At 45.8% G+C, this 22,516-nt stretch overlaps 1 protein-coding gene across 1 annotated transcript in view; it reads left to right on the top strand.

Moving 5' to 3' along the window:
• The window catches only part of LIMK2 (LIM domain kinase 2), a 35,353-nt gene that overhangs the window by 9,880 nt on the left and 2,957 nt on the right, over positions 1-22,516 (top strand). Inside the window, 12 exon segments of the mRNA XM_009330863.1 lie at positions 9,525-9,660; positions 10,942-11,051; positions 11,302-11,490; positions 11,964-12,069; positions 12,968-13,164; positions 13,892-14,078; positions 16,555-16,641; positions 17,367-17,498; positions 17,772-17,828; positions 18,017-18,082; positions 18,913-19,087; positions 20,591-20,646. Coding sequence (XP_009329138.1) covers positions 9,525-9,660; positions 10,942-11,051; positions 11,302-11,490; positions 11,964-12,069; positions 12,968-13,164; positions 13,892-14,078; positions 16,555-16,641; positions 17,367-17,498; positions 17,772-17,828; positions 18,017-18,082; positions 18,913-19,087; positions 20,591-20,646 — 1,498 coding nt within the window.

Genomic DNA, 22,516 nt, shown 5'->3' with positions numbered 1-22,516 from the left:
GGTCACCTAACAATCTCCCATCACTGCAGGTTTTCAGTCTCCCAGACCATGTCTACTAGCACTTAATTCCTTAGTGTTAGAAGCTTCTGTCTACTATCTTCAGAAATCCCCCTTGTTGCAATTTACATCAATTTCTTCTAGTCATGTTCACAATGGGCATGGAAAACAAGCTTTTTTCCCCTTCTGTTATTCAAGTAACCTTTTCCTGCTTGAAAGCAGCAATCATGTCTCCCATCAGTTTCTTCTAGACTGAAGAAGCCTTGGACCTAGCTTTTTCTCATAGTCTATTTTCTAGACTTTGGATCATTTCTGTTGGTTCAAACTGTTTGGCACAGGCCATCATTTTCCAAAAGCCGCTTCCTCCCCACAGACAACAGGACAAATAGATCAGGATATGAAGCTCAAATGTACAAATGTTGACAAATAAAGATGTAAGCAAAGGTGTGTATTAAGAGGAATTTGAAATGTGGGGACGTTTGATGCTTTGAATCTTCCTTTAGCTTTTCAGCTGTGAACACAGTCAGGTTTGTACACACGGCAGCTGAATTTGAGAGCAGGGGAAAGATCAGTAGTAACAAAAGGCAGTTGAATTATGGTAGAAGCAGGAAGACAAGAATCTGTTCTTCCCCGTCTTCTCCAGTTTCTGGCAGTTACAGAAAGCTAATGATAGGGCCTCAGAGGTGAGAGCCCTACTCTGCTAATCCTGCAGACTCCTGGGAATGTCTCTTTGATGGTGTCTCCATCAGCATTGAAATTCACCAGCTCACTATCAGATTTAGGGAGAAATAGTTGCTAAGTGCCTGTTTGTACACAGATCACCATGACTGTTCAAGAATTTAAAAATCCAAAGGAACAATGAAGCGCTTTGCAGGTGGAAGTGGCCACATTCCTCAGGGGAATCTATCAGCTAAAGGACATCGATGACGACCCTTTATATTTAAGGAGGCGTTGGGCATTCCAGTCCTTTTTTAGTTGACTTGCGCAGCTTGTCCTTTAGGACATTGTTATCAGAGCAGTATTATATCAAGGTAATTAGAATTACTCACGCAGCCCAGTATGTGGTAGGCTTTCTACATGAGTGAGACAGGATCCTTCCCGGAGGAGTTTAGCGGTCTGCACAGACAACAGCAGCAAGTTAGGAAGCGAGTGAACATGCAGTGGTGTAAGTGCCGGTCTCATTGCCGTATGTGCTGCATTTACAGACCAGAAGTCACTGCTTCCAAAACCATATAGAATCTATGAATTTTCAATAGGTTGAATTTCTTTGGTTTGCTTCTCAGCCTACACATATTCAGGAGGTCTGCAGCCATTAGGCAAGTATGGTGGAGACAAAACATCCTAATGTTGTGCTTAGTGATGTTAGGTGCCAGGAAGGCATCACTGTGTTGGTCTGAAGCTCTGCTGCTGCTTAGAAGTAAGATGCAGTGATGGAAATGAGCTTCGCTTCACTGTTCATTTTAGTTTACTCAAGAACTCTGTGCAAGAGCTTTCACTCAGAGGTATGTGCATATCAAAACGGTATTAGTTTCAGGAACTGACTCCTGAAACTGCTGCTCTTTCAACAGCAGCAAAGCACGTGTTACGTGTAAGTGCCTTGGAAGTACATGAGGTGTTGGGATTGTACTGAAGTATTTGGAATGCCTCCAAACTGCACCCATGCTGAAACAAAGACTTGCTGCAGACTCTTCAGGCATCAAGCAGATGCCTCTTCCCGAGCTTATACCAGTTCCACACGTACCGAAGTGCCTGTCTGTGCCAGGATAAATTTGTGTATCTTAGGGCTGGTAGATATGATGAGCAATACATCTGTCTGTAGACATGCTATTGGACAGCATGAACTATGTGGTAAGGAGGGTGTCTAGATGTGCAGCCTAACCCCAGCTGTTTTAAGGTATTAATCACTTGAATATCACAATAGCTATGTGATGCATTTCTGTGGGGATAAAACTGTAACAGCTGTGACTGAATTTGCAATAAATTTCATGTGAAGTCATTGTCGAGGTTTTTCATTTGTTCCTTTTTATTCGCTAGTTATATTTTTCAGGCTTCTTTCTGGCAAAAATTACTGTACAATTCTAAACCATAGTAAGGAAAGCAACCCCTTGTGATGGCTACATGTTCGTAGTGGAAACGCTGTCAGCGTTTGCAAGAGAGAAGATGCTGATATCTGACTTCAGTTGGTGAAAAAGAAATTTGCTTCGGTGCATTTTGGCCCTCAGAGATGGTATCAGTAAAATTACATAGAAAAGGTCCCCACACACACCTGTTTATCAGCATTTTTGAAGTACAGTCATTCTGGCAGGAATTCAGATCTAGAAGGTACGAACACATTAACACCTTTTCCAGAGCCCTTTTATCAGAGCTATTGTGTTCTCAAATAGGTCATAGAGACAATAAAAAAGGCAAGAAGTAACGAGAATTCTGTGTAGGAAAAAGTAACTTACTGGCTGCTGCTGGGGCTTGCTGAAAAAGTAAAATCATTTTGATAAGATGTTTCCTGTTTAAATAGACATTTGCCTATGTGTCCTTTGGCTTTAAGGAAGTCTCAAACAAAATCCCTTCCCAGTTGCTTAGCTGTCTGGGTGGTTTTTATTACTTTGAAGTTAGGCTTTATCTGCTGGCTTCATTCACAGACTAGCTGGCTGCTTATCACATCTGTGGATCAAATCTTCAAAGGTTTTGTCTAACGAGTTGGGATTTATGAGGTCACGTGGAATCCCCCTTGGAGGGAGTTCAGCCCATGGCAGCAAAATTGCGGGGAAAACCTTTTGTCTGTAGGTGATACTGGGCAGGGGAGGGGCTCTGCGATGCACTGGAGGTATGTGTGTGTGGTGGGGTGCTGCTGATAGCCAGGGAAGCGTTGGATTGTGAGCGCTGGCCCATTTTCAGCACGCAACATATAGAGAATGTGGGAGACCAGAGTGCATTCCTAGACACAGACTCACCGTGTTGCTGCTTCCAGTAGAGCTGTGTGAAATGTCAGAAGGAATTAGACCCATGCTGGAACTGACAACCACATTGGGCTCTGCAGCACTAGGCTTCACTGCACTTTTACAGCCAGGCTTAGAAACTGCACTGAATGGGTGAAAATGATGATTTCCCCCCCACCCGGAAAGGTGGCTGCTTATTAAGAGTAAAAAAAAAATTTAAAAAACCCAGAAAAAACAACCCAAAAGGCTGCTTGGCTTTCTGCTTACTTCAACAGCGAGCAGCAGCTGTCAAATCTGCAGCCAAGACTGCCTCGTCCCAGCCCCAAGCCTCCCTTGAACAATATGCCAGCTGAGACGAGCATCTCCAGTAAAAGCACATTTGTGTACTCTTGCCTCTGGAACATAGCATGATTTTGAGGCTGTGTTCAGGCATGCCAGGCTTTGCTGACTGTACAAAAATGGGAGGGCTCGGTGCAGCAGCATATGTTTGTTGCATTTCTGAGTGTCTTGCAAACAGCTTTAGCTGATTAGGCCACTAGAGATCATGCTTGGCTTCAGAGCAAGCAAAATGATATAACTACATGTGCTGCAAGCAGGAGAGAGTACTCATCCACGCTGATTTATACCTCAGCTTCCATGCAGGAGATGAAGATTAGGTTAAATGATTGCAATGATCTCTGTTAAAACAGTGTTGGCAAGAAAGTTATTTTTCCTTGGATGAAGCACACTGCGAGTTACCTCCTGCAAGAGGACAAACAGATTGTAGGTACTGTGAAGGTACTATAACCCCACGCACTGTGAGGGATTTAGGAAGGCATGTAGTAAACGTTAATTTGATGTGTTTGGAGATGTGGCTAGTTGTCTTCGTCAGACTCTGCCTTCCTTGACTTCTCCATCAGAATGTGCCACTGCTGCAAAGAGTAGTTTCACGTTTATGCACTTGGCTCTTACTTTGGCAAAAGCTGCTATCTTTCAGCACTTACTAAGGCAGCCCCTCTTCGGATCAAAGCTCCACCCCTTGTGAAGAAGTAGAGCTTATTCAGCCTCCGTAGCCACACGCTGTCCTCCTGCAATGGCTCCTCCTCCCCTCCCACCCTTGGGTGGAACCAGAGAAGGGAAAACTTGACAATAGTTAGCAGGCAGCACAGCTCGCAAGAACTATTGCAGAAGCATGTCCAACTAGCCTGGTTAGCAGTTATTCTATCCTTCCCAAGGGTGCTGCTGCTGCTGAGTGCAGGAGAAGATGGTTATAGCCATGGGAGCCAGGAAAAATCTGAAAAGGAATGAGCAGCCAAGAGACCTGGCATTCCTCGGGCAGCTTCAAAGAGAGGTGAAGTATCTGAATCAGCGCAAGATTAAATGAGCACTGGCTGCTGCCATGTTGGCAGAACAGAGCTGTTCAGAGGCAGTTGGACAAGTTTGTGGCTGAGCCGGTTTATCCAGTGTTGAAGATGGGAAGTTACTTGTCTGCCCCAGCTTACTTCGCTCCCAAGGATCCCTTTCGGTAAGTCTTGTGCAGGATTAGCAGTGGACCTTCAAAGTGTTGTTTTCCCCTCTGTAATGCTATCCTAAGCAGTTAGCGTGCGAGGCGTGAAGAATGAGGTCCGGTGCTTGTGTGCAGGGAACAGCCGGACTCAAACTGGGATCCTGTCTTGCTTTGAGGAGGCGACGGGGAAGATTCTTATTACCAGCCTCTTTGCAGCTCTCTGGCGCGAGGGGATGGCAACCTGTGTCATGAGGCTGTCTGCGTAGCCCAGGCAAGCAGGCTCCCTTTCAGAGCAACACTACATATGCCACTTTACCCCATGCCCCTGTGCTTTGCTCCACTGCCAGAGGAATGAGATTACTACGGCTGCTGCTGCTTATGTCTCTTCCAAAGCTACTTGTGCTTGGGCATAGTGCAGGGTGAGGTGAGGTGCTGCTGTTGCGAGTTCAAGAAGGTGATGTAATCTGCAGTGAGGCAGTGCATAATCTTGTTTGAGAAAAGAAATCAAGTACTTTGCAGGTAACTAGGGAGGAGCAGCACGCTTTCCTTACGTGGAAAGGATTCTTCTCCTGTGATATTTTGGTTTATATTAACAACCATTTGTCCAATTGAACAAATGAGGCTTGAGAAAGGCAATAGCTACAGAGTAAGTCTTTGATCGCATTACATCTCCACAGTGAAAACTGTTAGTGGGGCTGAACACAGCCAGGATGGTGACTGACGCTGATGTGCTGATAAGGTGAATGGATGGGGAAAGGCACAGCTTGCAGTTTCATTGTCTCCCTCCTATCCCCTCCACCCGGATTTGCTCGTTATTGATCCTGTTCCTGCAAACACTTTTGTACTGATTTGCAAGTAAGGAGCCTTTTGTTAAAACAGTCTAGGACAGGAGTAAATACTGCTGCGCAATTGCTAAGCTTCTTTAGGCAACTTTCTGAAACAGCATCTGCTTTCAGAAGAAGGAAAGTGAGCAGACATTCATTATTTGTAATACGTGTAGGGCATCATGCTAAGCCATAGATACACCTTCTCCTAAGAGTGTGGAAATGGTTTTGCATAGTCAGAGCTTAAACACACTTGTCTTCCAGTACTTAGTCTGTTTTCTAGCATCTGTTCTTCCTTGTCTAGTGTCTCTTATGTAGCCAGTGCACACACTTCTGCTAAGTCCGGGTGAGAAGCCTTTGGTTTAGCTACGGGCTGGGGTTATGTTTTATTCCGCAGCTTTCTGTCTGCGTGACTGTCCTTTCCCCGGCTCTGCCTGCAGAATTGAAACCACAGCTCTTTCGAGCCTGTCTAGCGTTAACTGATCTAGCCTGACAGAGTGTGTGTGGGGTGCATTTTATTAATGAGCCCTTCTCAAAGGGATCTCTCTCTTCAGTGCCAGGGAAGTCTTTGCTTCCATGAGGGTATTGGCTTTCATTTAGATGTAAAAGAGATGCCACATCAATTGAATCTCCTATCTTGCTGAAAACCAGGCTGGTTAGCTGTTGTGACCTGATCCTCCTACCACCCCCCACAAAACCAAGTAGCCATCAAGCAGCGATTTGTGAACTCTCTGCACCTGCTGTGCTACAGAGCATCAGGCCCACTGCACCCAGATGCTGCCTGGGGTTCCTGGAGGATGGCTGTGGGAGGCAGATTAATTTATTCTTTACAGCCAAGGCTGGGAAGCGAAGAATCATAATGTATGGGACTATATAATCAGAGCAAGGCTCTGCAGCTCTGAAAATGGTGGCTGGACAGCAAGAGGAAACACGTCAAGTATGGCTGTTACCAGTCCTCCAAGAAACTTGATTACCATGCTTTGTTACTCTGTAATAAGAATAGCAAATCATCTAGGAGAAGATTAGCGGTTTCTAATCTATAAAAGACAGAGGAGCGAGAAATCTTCCTTTCTTTTGGTTGTGGTGACTGGCAAAGATTAGCTTGCTTAACACCTGTAGAAGTAATTGTATTCCTGCTCAGCTGATGTGAGTCCTGGCAATGGCGGCGCTGCAATGCCATGCACTCTAGTGAAGAGGGAAAGGAAGGAGTGGTAACTCTTGTATCTTCTGTGATAAAATTCTGACAGATCTCTTCAATGAGAGTCATGTGGAATAATCATGTGATGCCTTTATCATTTGGGCGAAGGCACTGAAACAGTTGAAATAGGTCTTGAAACTATACCTGTGTGCTGTCAGCCAGTTCTCCACACCTGACAAATCTAAAGCCTTTTCTACATTACAGAATGCATGGTAAATAACAGAAGGTGCTGCTTGGCAATACGGGCCATAGCCATGTCCTCTTGCTGGCAGTGATTAACGAAGTAGCCAGTTAGACCCATTACCAGCGTCTAGCCTCTTTGGGGCTGGTTGCTTTGTTCCTGTTGCCTCACTGCCCTGGGTGGGGTTCTGAGCCTTAAGCTGCAAACTTGTCCTGCCCAGATTTGTTTAATTGCATAGCAAAGAACTGACTGATTGCTGGCTCCACCCCCTCACCTTCATTTTGCTATGGGTGTGTTGCAAATTAGATACCAGTGCTTATTTCCGGATGGAAGCAAACTAATCAAAGTGCTGTATGGTTGAAGTCAAACCATGAAGAAGTAAGAGAAAGGTAAAGGGAAGACAAGAGTACATGATCCTCTGGAGCCTATCTAAACAGAATTGCAGTTGTATTGCTTTTGCAGAAATTTTAGATTTTCCTAGGGAGAAAAAGGAGTGATTGAAGGTGGTGAGGGTGAGGAAGGGAAGGTGTTGTGCTTAAAAACAAATAAATAAATAACCCACCTGCTTGGAGAGATCTTAGACAGAAAGCCAGGTCTTGAAGTCCTGGTGGAGCAGTCTCCAGTATTGCTGTCTGTATCCCAAGTGCAGGTCTGGTCACAGCTCCCTGTTTGAAGATGTAATCACTCTTGGAGCACACACTGGTACAGGCATGCACGCAGAAGTCGGATAAGTCTGAGGGATCCGATTTGCCCGTGCTGAGCCAGATGTTCCTGCCACAAGGTGATAGAAATCTTTGCTGTTAGTCTCCACTTGCTCTTTTCTCCCTCCCACTCACCTACTTGATCATTCAGCGTGGGGTATTTACTGCAAACGAAAGCCAAAGGGCTAGTGGTTGAAGGCAAAATGTATTGCAATGCCCTCTAGGTCTCTTGCATACCATGAGCAGGGTGTAACCATGACAGTGCCCCAAGGCTGAGGCTGTAATGATGCATGTGCCATGTATAGCAATGTAAGTTACTGCTCCCCCTGCCTCAGCCAAAATTGGCAGGGCCTGTTGCATGTGCTAGAGTTCTTTCCCATCACTGGGGGGGCGGGGGGGCAGGATTTGGAGCTCCTCAGCTGGGAGAACAAACACTATAAAAGCCAAATACATTAGAAGGAGCAACTTTCCTGAGGGTAGGGTACGGCACTAAATACCTCATGAGGTATGTTTTCCCCTAAAACCATAGGCTGCTTACAAGCAGCTTCGCCTTGTTGCTTTGCAGTCTCTTGAGATGGAGCAAATAACTCTCTCCATGTTGGAGCATGACCAGCTTCGCATATCATCACGCTCATTACAAGCTGGTGGAGTTTACAAGGAATACCTTTGGCACAAATAAGCTTTTAGGAAGCTTGTGAAAGGTGAACTCAACAGTAGCTCTCATCTTACACCTAGGAGCATGTAAAAAGTGCACCTCCACTGCCACTAGCTGACTTCAGTGCATTTGGTGCTGTAGAGAGGCCTGCTGTCTGGGAGGGCAGGCACCCACCTAAACCCCCACCCTGGTGCAATGGGTTCCCCTCCAATGTAGTAACTGAGACAATTGTTGGGGTAAGGGGCAGAAGAAACTCTTCCTTCCACCTTTGGGAAAGCGTTGTGCTGATGATGACATTGATCCTTGAGGTGTTTCTTTGAACCAGTTATTGGTGACTAACCCATCTTGGATTCTGCACTCAGAAATGGCCAATACCAGACTAATTTTCCTTTTAAAGTCTGAGAACATGCTGCCCAGGGCTAATGGAATAATCTTTAGTGATGCAACTCCTGTCTGTGCCTTATCTCTCCATTAAGTCACACCTCCATACTGCAGAAGTTAAACTCCCTTGCCCAGTGCATCCTGCTGAGGCAGGATTATTTTGTGTTCAGGAAGCCTGAAGATCAGGGTTCTGCTTGTGATTTGCTAAAACGATATCTGCAATAGAATTGCTGCATCCATTGCTGCTGCATTGGAAAAAAACATTTCCTTGGGTTTTTTTTTGAGGGGGGAGTTGTTTGTTTGTTTCTTGGGGGGGGATGTAGATAGAGGATTAATAACGGTTGCGTGTTAAAATGGGAGCTGACACTGATATGTGAAGAATTTTGAGACTCCCTTCATGAAATTAGAGAAATAGTTTTGTTTGGGGGGTTTTTTTGGTTGGTTGGTTGTGGGTTTTTTTCTCATGCACTGTCATCAGCAGAAGGAAAGGGAGAGCAATTGGTAGGGAGAGGTGGAGGACTTTCATTGCAATTAATTGGTGGATGCAGTAAGTATGTGGAGCTCAAAGGATGAACTGCTTTGAAAACTCTCCCTCAAATGGATAGTGCTGCAGTTGACTTTTTGGGAGAGGTCTACTTACAGAAGAATAGAAAGGCTTTCCACAAAGGTTGGTGCAAAACTGGCTTTGTGTTGCATAGGGAAGGGGATCCTGCCTCTCTGCCTCCCTTCCTAAACTGGCTGAGGAGACAGGTGCTCTGGCACAAAATGGTGTGATGCTGTAGAAACACTAAGTAGAAACGTAGCAGAGCTATCTGTGTGCTGGGCCACCCTGCAGCTGGAAGCTTGCACCCAGGAAGAGGGAGAAAGCAAAGGGGCAAAATTTGTAAGGCAGAATTTATAAACCTACTGATGTGTTTTAATAAATGGATGGGATTTGTTTTAAACTTTGGAAGTTTGGTGGTGTCAACCTCTCCTTACAAACCTTGGTTTTGGTGCTAATTTTCAGTTGAAAAAGCATTGGGAAATGGAGGGGTTTAGTACATCCGTAGCTAGAAGAGCTGGTGGTGAGCTGCTGCTGAATGTTTGTTTTCTCCATGCAGGAGAGGAGCTTTTCCATTGATTTGTGACTTGTTGCCAACTGGAACCTTGTTCCTTTGTTTCCCTCAAGGTGCTCTGAATGTCAGGATCCCCTCACTAACTGGTACTATGAGAAAGATGGGAAGCTGTACTGTCACAAAGACTACTGGGGGAAGTTTGGGGAATCCTGCCATGGCTGCTCTCTGCTGATGACTGGACCAGTGATGGTAAGGACTCTAAAGGACTCCTGCCTGGAGGCAGGACATGCCTGTCTCCAGCTCCTTGTACTTGGTTGGGAGTTGCCCTAGCTATTCACTATTCAGATAATCAAATAAACTGAAGGTAATAGTCTCTTTGCTACTCTAATCTCCGATCAGAGATTAGAAATGAGGCTTGTGTGTCCATCTTCTAGATAGATATTAATTTTAAACGGGGGTAACTCTTAAAGGAGGGAGTTGTGAGGATCTGAAGCATATGAACGAAGAAAGTAAGGTGCACAGGCATGAGAAACAGAAAGGTGATTAACGGGACATCTGTTCAGTTTCTGTAGCATAGTGCCTCAGTGTCTCCATGGGGTGATTTTCTGCTGCACTGCAGAGTCAAAGCTCTCAGCTCAGGATAAGCAGCAGGTTCTGGCTTTGGGGAAGGTTGCCATCCAAGTCCCACCTGGACTGTGGCCAGAGTGGTTTTCTGGCTGATGGTGTCTTGAAGTAGTATTAGCCCCAATTGCTTTGAAACATTGAACTCTGCCTGCACAATATGAGGCTCATCTAAATGTTCCCCTCCTTGCCACAACCTTGCAAATATTTAACCTTTAAAACTGTCAAGAATGAAACATACCCATTATTTTTCTAGGGCCTAAATAAAAGCAGCATGGTACTCAGTAATATGATTGCTACCTCAAAGGGAAGTACTGAGAAAAGCGCAATTTCTCATTGCCTGCAGAAGTCTTTGCAAAATACTGTCAATAAGGGAAGTTCTCACAGGGAAAATAGAAAAACAGATCAACGAATAAAAATATTCTTTAAAGGTATTTTGTTGTCTCAGTCTCAGCTCGCTCTTTTTTTTTCTGTCAGCTGGCTGGTAAAGTATCTGAATTTGTGCATTGCCTGTCTGCCAAAAAAAAAAAGCCCTTTCAGCTTTATTAATTCAGGCGTAACGTTAGTTATCTTGCCAAGAGCAACTGAACAGGAAGGTTTAATATCTTGTTTACTAGTCTGCAGCAGACTATCAACTATTTTTGATAGTTGAGCAGCTGCCAAATATAGCAGAGGTTCCCGGGACACAAGCTTTGCTTTGCATGTTGACATGGTTGTTTCAGAGAAGTTTTGCAATCAAGGTGCCAAGGATGGGGTTCAGGAAAGGTAGAATGGGCTAATATAATTCTCCAGTAAAAAACTGCCACTTGACTCTGAGATCTGAATGAACATGTTAATTAGAGAGGAAAGCAGTAACTGCATCTGCTGATGGATTTTGGCCCTATAAGCTACTCCCTTTTCTGTCTGTAGGTGGCTGGCGAATACAAGTATCACCCCGAGTGCTTTGCTTGTATGAGCTGCAAAGTGATCATTGAAGATGGGGACACTTACGCACTCGTGCAACATTCCACTCTCTACTGGTAAGACGGAGCTGCATGCCTTGCCACAGAGTTGCTCCCTGCTGTATATGTAAGCCGTGTTCAGCTGGCTCAGTGTGGTTCAGCCAAATGTTACACTAAGGAATGCCAGGAAGCTGCCTTTTGAGGGAGGGAGGAAGGAATGGAGTAAGCACTAAAAACTATAGCTTGTGGTCAATGAGAGAACTTAGAAGTGTGAGTTTGGCAGGGAGGGATAGGACACTGCCATAATGACTTTCTTCACTTCTTTTAGTGGGAAATGCCATAACCAGATTGTGCTGACACCGATGATAGAAAAACACTCCACTGAGTCTCTGCGTGAGCAGCTGCCTTATACGCTGACCCTCATCTCCATGCCGGCAGCTACTGATGGCAAGAGGGGGTTCTCCGTGTCTGTTGAAGGTGGCTGCTCCAGCTATGCCACTGGTGTCCAGGTGAAAGAGTGAGTATGACAAGGTTGTGTGCAAGGTACATGTCTGTGCAGAGTGAGCTGGTAAAAATTTTGCAGTGCTGCTGTCCTGCCAGCTGCTTTAACTGCTGAGGAGATCTGTCTTGGCACAACAGGGACGTACGTTGGCTAATAGCCATTTGTGTTTGGTCTCCATTTCGCTCTTGTGACAACCTTAATTGATAACTTTATTTCGCAGTGCTGTCTCCTTCACTGAACACAAATTGGCGAATTGTAATGGACTAACAATTTTTGCCATTGGGCAAATGAAGAGCTCTCCCCAAACCAGCTCAGACCTAAGCGCTTGGTCTAATGGTAGCTCCCTGTGCTGGTAGATTAGCACTGTTTTATTTCAGAATACCAATATAAAGGGAAGCATCAGAGATCAAATATTTCTTGTAATTTTGGCTAAACTGATGGCTAAACGACAACTGACTTCCCACACACACTGTAATTCCCGTGTTTAGAGTTAACAGGATGCACATCAGCCCAGATGTCCGAAACGCCATCCACCCTGCAGATCGTATCCTGGAGATTAATGGAGCTCCTATTCGTACATTACAGGTGGAGGAGGTGGGTAGAGTTCTGTTCTGAAGCCTCCTTCTCATCTGCCTTCCTACAGCTTTTCTGTTTCTTGGCACTGTTCTCCCACCCTACATACAGTGTGTGTACACCTGTAGTGCTCATGCTGACAGTAGGAATAAACATGAAGACAAGCTTTGCTACCCCTTCCAGCTGAAGAGGAAAGTGTAACAGATGGAAATGCAATTAGGATGCAGTACTGATTTTGTGGCATTCAAACATGAAGGGAGGTAATCAGAAAAGCGTAGGGCTGTGACATCTCAGAGCACAGAGAGGCTGTGAAGACTCTTCATGTATTGCTAGTGAATTCCACTGTTCTGATCCTTTTAGAGGCAACTGCTAATAGGCAAAGGCTCAGCTGATCCTAGGGATGAGTTTCCCACTGCAAGAAAAGTATTTGATGTCTGTATTTACAAGTAAATGCTTTATACAGATATCAGGTGATGCTGCAAGAGTGTAGTGAGACCACCATTACCTTCACTACGCAAGGGTTTTATTTACTGTTGGTGCTGAAGGGAACATCAGGAGCACAATAGACATCTCTCAGATAAACCTCCATGTGGCTTTTGCAAAGCTGTTTTTTGCAGCACTGTTCGGGATGGAAGCTTGTGTAGTTTTTGAACGCTTCTCAGAAAAAGAAAAAAAAAGTGTTTGGTCATTTGTAGCTGACCAGAAAGAGGCGGCTTTGGATAGCATAAGGAACTTCTGTGTTGCTAGCTTGATTTGTCTGGTAGGCAGCTGTGGTGTGCACAACTAAACCACAACTATGGAGTGATCTCACTGAACTCTCTACTCTGATTCCTGAGGGGCATTTTGCTGTGTCTCCTCTATCTCCTGTCATTTGTGTTCCTCCTGTCTGCTATCATCCTGTCCTTTGGTTTGATTGCAGGTGGAGGACTTGATTCGCAAGACAAGCCAGACGCTTCAGCTGCTGATAGAGCATGACCCTGTCTCGCAGCGCTTAGACAGGCTTCGTTTGGACTCCCGTCTTCCCACCCACATAAAGCCGCCCATTTCCCCACGCTCCCTCTCTCCGCTGGACATCAAGGAGAATCTGGAAGGAACACTCCGACGCCGCTCCCTCAGGTAAAGACTTGGAAGTCCTGCCTCTGACCTAGCTTGCCTTTGCCCTGTGCCACCTGGCTGGGCTGCTCTGTGCCTAGGCCCTGCGATTGCAGATGACTGCAGAGACATGACTCATCTCTGATATGAGCCTTGGTATAAACCACTGGCGAAGCAGTGGAGAGCTTTAGATTCTGCTATTGACATGTATTCTCTCCATTCCCTTTCAGGATGGCAAACTTTCCTTAATAAAAATAAGGAGCTCTACTTTTAACATAGAAAAGCTACTAAGTTTTACAGTTAGAAAATATGAAGGTCGGATTTTTACCAGCCTTAAATGGCTGGGGAAGAATGTGTCCTTAAAAGGAGTATGGCTGAGACCTGGGATTTGCGAAAAATCTTGTCTTCCTAGACTGGGGCACTCAGTTGCTCATTTAGTCATTTACCAGTATTTTAATCTTTGTTTAGAGATAGCAAATGCTGTGTCTTCACAGCTTCCTCCTCCTGTTCACAGAGCTCCACCTCTGACTGACAGTGCAAGATATGTGTTGTTGTTAGGCAGCTCTGACTTTGGAAGCTGTTCTAGGTTTGTAAAGAGCTTCCATGGTGCTCTGAGAGCATCTGGCTTTTGAGATATGAAGAGCACTGAAGCACATCTAGAAACCGGTCCCTTAGGGGCTAATGATGGGATATGTTGGACCAAAAGTTTCCTAGCAGCTTCCCTGATCTTCCTGTCTCCTTTGTTTTCTAGGCGAAGTAACAGCATTTCTAAGTCTCCTGGCCCCAGTTCTCCAAAGGAACCGCTCCTTCTGAGCCGTGACATCAGTCGTTCTGAATCCCTACGTTCCTCTTCTAGCTGCTCCCAACAAATCTTCCGGCCCTGTGACCTGATTCATGGTGAAGTACTAGGAAAAGGATTTTTTGGACAAGCAATCAAGGTGAGGGAGGTCCCCAAACATTCATCATTTACTTTGATTACAGCAACATCTGCCTATCTCGGGATCCTTCGCCACTGTCTCAGTGGCCTTTGCCCTGCTGATAGTGATCGGTCTTGGAACTCACCTGGTTTGTTCAGTGAGGTCCATTTCTCTGTTTCATTCCCTGACCATGAGTGTCTCTGGCTGCAGGCGGTTTTCATTTTGTCCCCTTTGAGTGTCAACCTTGGCCATACATACTCATCTCCTGAGTTACATTTAGAGTTCCAGAGTGCCTGTGTCACAGCAACCACCTGGGTGAGGTGGGGAGAATGGGGAACAAACTACGCTTTCTCTTACGAGCATCTTTCTTATGAAGAGGTGCATTCAACTCCCCGGTATGGCATTTCTCACTTACTCTTAGTGTGGTATGCTTGGGGGTTTGCCAGGCTGATGTAGTGACCATCTCTGAACCCCCAGCAGAGCCTCAACGGCTTGACAGTGTGGTGATAGTGGTCAGGTCTTACATGACTCTCACAATTAAAATCTCCATTAACAGCAGTTCTCTTGTATTTAAGCTCTCCGGTCTTGACTGGGGGTGATTCAGCAGCTCCTATCCTGCCATCCCTGACAGCATCAGGGTGCAGCTTTCTCTGCCTTACCAAGGTGCTGTGAGCTCCTCAGTACTCGGATTGCTATTCACCATGTTATGGGACTTCTCTCCTTACACCTGTATAAACTTCAGGTGTCCAGCCACCATATTAATCTCATGCTTCCATGGGAGGTGGTGAGCCAGTACTACAAACCCAATGCTTTTGATCCATACTAATGAGCATATTTCTCTTCTCCTCTGCTCATAGAGAAATAACAGGTCCAGGTAAGCGGAACCTTTCCTCTGTCGCATGCTTTTGTCATCTGCGTCCCCACAGTTAATGGCACAAAGGTGTTTCTTTTCTGCTCAAATTACCCCATCGTCATCCTGTTCTGGTGCATGCTCTGGGAGTTAAAATTGCCCTCTTGGAGTTTCATGATGACACTTGTTTCAGTTTTGCTGGTATGTCAGCTTAAGAATTCCACTTAGCCTTGTCTTGTCTTTGTCTCTTCACTTCCCTTTATCTTTGGGTATTGGATGTCCCTGGCTTTCATGTCCCTGGCTGAAATGTGTAGTGTTCCCTGGCTCGCTACTTGTATAAGGATGCTTGATTTCAGATGGGAGCAGAATATTGTACTTATGCTTCTGTTGTGTTATTCCATGCATTCGCATTCCACCTATATCAGCCTTGCTATGTCCCATGGTTCCAAAAAGAACTAGTGTGCCACAGTGTTTGCGAGAGCTCATAAGCTTCATAAATACTATAACTGGGTCTTGTGTTCTGGATTGCAGTTCTGGAGGTTTTCTGAAAAGGCTTTTTATTTTAAAGGGTATGAGGCAAAAAGTGACACCTTTCTTCAGCTTCAGATTGACTGTTTTTGATGCAACAAGCACTGTATCTGGTCAGAATAGTTCCCTTCTGTTCCTAGAGAGGAGGTGGTTGTTTAGTTACCTGGAGATCTTAGGGAGACTGAGCTGTCCAAGTTAAGCAACTGAAGGGGAGAGGATTTCCAGGAAAACCCGCTCATCAAAGTTGGGACCCTTTCTACTCACTCATGCACCCCACGCAAGCCAGGCAGAGCTGGTTAAAAGAAACCTCTAGAACACAGCAAAATGCCAGGAACTAGGTGGACAAAGGCAAACAGCTCTGAGGAACTGGAAATGCTTTCCTTGTCGAGAGCCAGGAAATTTATTACCTGATGTTTATGGTGGATTTCTGTGTGTTTGCCACCATTCTGGGAAAATTCCTTGCAGGAGCAATATATTGCTCCCAAGGAGCATGGTAAAATAACTGCTTCCTGCCTTAACTGAACAGCCTGTACATCCCAGTTCCGCTTGCACATAAGTAAGTTTGATAAGCTCATCAGAAACCATCAGGCTTCAGAGTCCACATAAAACCAAAGCATATAGCAATGTAGTTTTGGGTTGTTTGGTTTGGTTTCTGATGCAAGTGAACGTTGATTCCTTTGCTGATACAGAATGTAGTTCTTAGGTTCTGTGTACAAAATGTGAGCATCATGCTGGGCAAGTACGCTCTGTAAGGGAACTTGAGGCATGCACAAGTATGGAACTGATGCCTTCAGAGGCTTTGACAGCATGTATGCATGCTCAGCCCTATGCTACCTAAAATGGAGACTTCAGCTCTGGTTCTTGGGATGCTGTTGATCTCTTGGTATGATCTTCTGTCAACTTTAGGTAGTTTCTGTTTCACATACGGAATCTTTGCTGAATTCTGAAAGGAGAAATTTTATGCAGTTTTCTACAGATCCCTGGGCTCTGAATTTTCTCCCATCTGTATTCCCCTCTGGATGGAAGGGAACGTTACCCTCTCTTTCAGAAGAGTTGCAAGAGCATTGAAGCTATATATTCTTGAACCTTGCCTGTAGTTGTGGTTTCTGTTTCTACCAGGTGACTCACAAAGCAACAGGAAAGGTGATGGTGATGAAGGAGCTGATTCGCTGTGATGAGGAAACACAGAAGACTTTCTTAACAGAGGTAGGAGCAAAATTTCAAAAAGCTTCTGAGCCAGTAGTGTGGTGGCACTCTTCCATCTTCTCCAGAGAGTGAGTGATCATGCCACCAACCTGGCAGGAATCAAGGCGCCGAGGAGGGAGACATGCCACAGGGAAAAGCTGACATGAGCTGAATGTTTGCTGCAGTGAAGTGTGACTCACACTGAGCAATAGACATGGCTTCAGCTCCCAGTTCATTAATTTTTCAATGATAAAAAGCAGCCTGAGTCTGAGGCAAATTGAGCTGTGCAATACATAAAGATTTATCCCTTGAGCCTTGTGCATAAATACAAATGATAAAGGCCAATATCTGTAAGATATTTAAGACTCCTGCTGTATTTAAGCTAAACTATTTTCTTGGTGGCTACCTACTATGTTTTTCGAAGTCAGATTTAGCTTAAAGGCAGCTCCCCAAACACCTGACGCTGCTATTCTGGCCCTGACATATGCAGTACAGACCAGATAGCTGCCCTGGAGACCTCCTGTTTCCAAACTCAAGGGTGCTCTCCTTAAAGACTAAGATCAGGTTAATTGCATAGCATGAATATGAAGAGGCAACAGTTAATTGACTGCCTTAAGGTTGGGGTTTGAGTGTACTCTGCGATCCCTGGAGGGGACCTCCAGCGTTGGAATGCTTGTCACCATAGAGCAGATCTGTCAGGACTTGTTCCATTCTCTTCTTTGGGGTGGGATGTCTCTGCTTCCCAGGTGAAAGTGATGCGCAGCCTGGATCACCCCAATGTGCTGAAGTTCATCGGTGTACTGTACAAGGACAAGAAGCTGAATCTCCTCACTGAGTACATTGAGGGGGGCACCCTGAAGGACTTCCTCCGCAATGCGGTGAGTATGGAAGCCTGGTAGACCTCTACTCAATGAGGCTGACAGTGTGTTGTTGGTTGTTGTTGTTACGGTGTTACGGTGCTTGTTGTTAGTCTCCTTCGGAGCTGTGTGGAAAAGCTTCTTCTTAGCTGTGGGTGGCCTGAGGCAGGAAGCACATTCTTCCTGGGGCCGTATCATCTTTCTGTGACTGCTGCAAAGTCCCTGTTGTGGAAGAATTGCTGTCACCAGCTGGCTGGTAAGGCAGTCCCTGACCATTGAGGACTTGTCTTTCAGGACCCGTTTCCCTGGCAGCAGAAGGTCAGCTTTGCCAAAGGAATTGCCTCTGGAATGGTGAGTCGGACTGTGCCTTCGTTACAGAGCAAACCTCCAGGGTCAGGGTTGGCTGCTTCAGCAGGGTGGTGTATGAGGGGTTGTGCATGCTCCCTGACTGCTAGCGGCTGGTTGTTGAGGTCTGTAAATGTGAAGAGACGTACTCGCCTGGGAACCCCTAACACCAAGTTTTCTCCCTCTGTTTCCAGGCTTACTTGCACTCCATGTGCATCATTCACAGAGACCTGAATTCACACAATTGCCTAATCAAGTTGGTGAGCTACACCTCTCTTCCCCACAGCATGCTGCTCCCCTCCTTGTCACTTTCCTCCCTTGGTTTTCTCCACATGATGTTCCCTCTTTTGTCAGGGTGGAACTGATTTCAGAGAGGCTTTTAGTGCCCTAAACAAGGGAGCTTCATCTTCACATAGGATTTTCCAGACTGATCTAGCTTTCACTGTTTCTTCATTCTGTTCTCTTACCCCCTTTCCTGTGGTAGCATCTCCTATTAACAGTCATGTTAGGAGAGCTAGTGCAGCTCTGTTCCTTATCTCGACTATGAAATGTTCTCTACAGCTGCTTCTGTTCTTTCAACCACTTGATGACTTTTTTTATTGGCACTCAGGATTCAGACAAGTGCGTGGGTATGTGCAGATGTGTGTGCGCTCTCTTTTTTAAATGCTAGGTCACAAGATTTTTGTGTAGCTTCATTCCCTCAAGCCTTGCCCTTGTTCACTTGGCTGGAATATGAGATTAGCATGTAGGCTTCAAACGACCTAGGATGAAAGTCTAAGTTAATTCCCGGCCAGGTAGAATAGGAAGGTCTGAAAGGAAAGGTCCACGTTTGCCCTGACAAGTGTAGCCAAATTGGTGGGACTAGTGTTAGCAACCACGCAGGAAATAGGACAATAAATAGGAAGTGATGAGTTGGGATTGTGAATTGGGTGTCTTGCACCTGTCTAGACAGCTTGCTACACTCATCTGGCTGCAGGAAACCTTGCTAGTTGCCCTTACAGTGTAGTTGATAGTGAACAGGAATTACAGCCTCTTTGCTCCTGAGAGGAGCTGAGATGAATCAGTGACTTGTACTAAATCCCTTGTGTAGGATAAGACGGTGGTGGTGGCTGACTTCGGTCTGTCTCGGCTGATTGTGGAGGAAAGAAAAAAGCCCACTTTAGAGAAGCCATCTGCCAAGAAACGAACCCTACGCAAGAGTGACAGGAAGAAGCGCTACACGGTGGTTGGCAACCCATACTGGATGGCCCCAGAGATGCTAAATGGTAAGATACTGATACCAGGGTGCAGGTGAGGAGACAGCCTGTGACGAGGTATAGGGATGATAGGATTACCAAAAGCTTCTGGCCCCTAGTAACAATCAAACCTATTAGAGCCTATGGTTTTAGACCTGCTAATAGGCAAGCTTATTTATACACACAGGTACCCTAGCTGCACTTCTCTTGCAGTACCTGACCTGATAAACCTTTGTACCAGCCGAGGTAATGTTTCTGGCTTGACAGCAGGATTCTTCAGGAGGGCAACAGGCCTTAACTTGCTATGGCCCAGATAACAGGGAAGACAAAAGAGGCCTGAAATAAGACTGAACCTGAGATCAATTTCTGTTATAGCCTCATGCTTTGGAACTGCCCCTTGAGACAGGGAATCATTAAACTCCAGGATGAGGCTTACATGTGCTGTTGCGTAGATCCAGGGAGAAGTCATCTGCTGCCAGGTTTGCTGAAGTCTCGGGATTGGGGTGGAAGTTGTCCGAGTGCAGGGAAATCTGGTTTTTGGCATGCAGCCCTCAATTGCATTAAGGATGAACTATATCCCTTAGGGGAAAAACTGCCCCTGCAGGAGGTGAGGTAAGGGAGAAATACAATGGATGCAGTTTCCTCCTAATGAGCAGGTCGGTCTGACCAGGCTGGGCAGTTTGGCTGGCTATGATATCAATATTGTCCAACATAGCCCACCAGGGAATGGAGGACTTGGCTCCGCTCCCCCAGCTCTTCTGCATGTGCTTTCTTGTGTGCTGTTCTGTTTTCCTATTGTCAAGGCTTACAGGCCCTACTGGAGTCTGAGGCTGCTTCTCAGACCTGGCATTTGTCAAGAGAACAGCAAGAGCGTAGTCTGACACCACCTCTCAAAGCAAGGCTGTTTACCACATATTGGCTTGGGAGGGGAGTGTCTGTAAGCAGAGAATGGCATGCTGGAGCCAGTCTGCTTTCCCAGATTCAAAGCGCTACTAGCGTGTAATTTATTATCTCTGCAGTCACTGCAGCAGGGACTGGGCACTCGCTGGCTGCTGGGGAAGCTGAACACTGACTCAGTGCACTGTAGAGATGCACTAGAACAGCAATCAATGGAAATGGGCAGAAGCCTCTGATATACAAGGCTTCCCTGTGTTGTCCTGTAATTCTCCTGTTTTAGGGCCCTCCAGGGAATAGGCTTAGCACTGTAGAGATGCACTAGAACAGCAATCGATGGAAATGGGCAGAAGCCTTCCATAGTTATCCGTAGCGTTTGCTCAGACCTCTGATACACGAGGCTTCCCTGTGTTGTCCTGTAATTCCCCAGCAGGAGAAAGAAGTGGGGTTAAAATATGTGATGGCAGTGTATAGGAAGATGCAGTTGGTATACATATCTTGGAGATTTAAGCCTTGCTTTGTCTCCTGTTTTAGGGCCCTCCAGGGAAAAGGCTTAGTTAAGCTTTGGGCTGGCAGCTCCTGGAATAGCTGGATGGGGAACTGTCTCTCACAGAGCTGAATGTCTTATGTTTCCTGCAGGACAGAGCTATGATGAGACAGTGGACATCTTTTCATTTGGGATTGTTCTCTGTGAGGTAAGATGAGGACATTACATGGACTTCACCTTTCCCATTGCCATCTCCTTGCACGCATTGTATCAGCCAGTTCTCTGTGTCCGAGTGTGCAGCCTGTGACCTAACAGCACAGTGAATTAGGCTGAGAGTACAAGCTTACCCTGCCCCTGTTCCCTCAAGGAAGATAACTGTCTTGTAACTTTTTGGTCCCAGAGAGAGTTTCTTCCTGGACTGAAAGAAATCCAGACGTTCCTCCTGGACTGAGAGAAGCTGTAAAAATGTCCATCGAGTTCTGACTGAGCCCTGGTATCCATTTGAAAGTAGACATATTCCCTAAAACTGCGATGCTTTTTTCTTTTTCTACTGCCTCATTAAAAGAACAATCAGCTGTATAATCTCAGCAAATTCAGGGCCTCCACTGCGGATGGCAATTCACTTCAAAGAAGGGGAAACCGAAACCTCTTTGCAGGTTGATTAATGAAGCTTGCACCCTGAGGTCTGCTGGCTTAGTTTATCTCTGAGCCAATGCACAGTCTTACTGTTATATCAGGCTTCTCTGTCTGCAAAGAGCAGCACTCAAAAGCTGCAAAGTATTTTTAGTTTAAAAGGTGTGTAAGACAGTGGAAATACAGATGAAAGGTGGGGTGTTATGCGTATGGATAACACAGCAGTTACAAGAACACCAGGGGAGACCAGCACAGTTTCATCTTCAGTGTTTGGATGAAGGGGACAAGGAAAATATCTGTGCATAAACCTTTGTGGCCTCATCTGGAGCTCTGTTTACACTGGGCCCTCCTCGCAGAGAATGTTGTGGTTGTGAGTGACAGATTTAGGAACTTGAAAAATCTGTATGCGGGATTAAAACAATTTCATCTAGAAAAAAGACAAATAAAGGTGTAGTAGCATATGAACATTTTCTGAGCAGGGTAGTCAGTGGGAGAAGCAGTTCCAGAAGTGCTGGTCCTTGCCCGGGAGTCTCCTATAGCAATTCCCTCCCTGGCAGCCAGGCCAAAATAAAGATGCTAAAAAAAGAAGTTACACACTCAAACAGATAAGGAAATAACCCTGCCAAAATACATAATGGGCGTTCCGCTGTCTAGTTACAGGATATGGTTGTCCTGCTGAGTTATTTTTATGGAAAAGCCTGGATGGTTATATGTAACATGCTTTTTGTGATACCGATGAAGCTTTAAACCTAATACTCTTCCCCATGCAAGAGTTTGTATTGACATTGACCTTGGCTGAGTCCCAATCACCCCACAGCTCTCCGCTGTGGATTCCTTCCCTCTTATTACACTTTGAGTCCCCTAGTGCTGGAGGTGGTGAGCGCACCTCAGCGGGGCAGGTGGTGAGCACGGGGACTTTGAGTGCTGGGGCAGGGCTTCTCTCTGTTCCACCCAGCCCTTTCCTCTGCAGGCTCTCGCCTGCAACCTCCTGGGCATTGGTTATGGTTGTTATTCTCTCCGCCCCTACACGCTGGCTGTGGGTGGGGTTGAATCTGCCAGTAACAGAGCAACTCAGAATTTGTCATGCTGTTGACTTCACAGCATCGTTTAGGACAGGCTCTGTAGACCGAGGAGCTTTGCTGGTGGTATGGTAAGATTGTGTGAGAGGGAAGAGATGGGATGGTGATGCAGGTTGTGTTGATTACCTGCGATCAGGGAGGGCTGCCTCATCCCCAGCAGCATACAGCACAGTAGCTGATCAAGCAGTGAAACACTGTTGAGCTCTCTGGGAGGCGCACATCGTCCTGTATCTTCTAGCAGAGAAACCCTGGGAAGAAAGAGAAGGTGTCTGGGCCTTCACAACAGTGGCCACATCACCAGGTCTTGAAAAAGTTTCATGTGAAGTTTGTCTGTATGCAGTACCTTGCTTGCTCCCCTGTGCAACT

This window comes from Pygoscelis adeliae, unplaced genomic scaffold (genome assembly GCF_000699105.1).
Source record: "Pygoscelis adeliae isolate BGI_AS28 unplaced genomic scaffold, ASM69910v1 Scaffold358, whole genome shotgun sequence".
Lineage (NCBI taxonomy): Eukaryota > Metazoa > Chordata > Aves > Sphenisciformes > Spheniscidae > Pygoscelis > Pygoscelis adeliae.
This window is presented reverse-complemented; position numbering and strand designations above follow the sequence as displayed.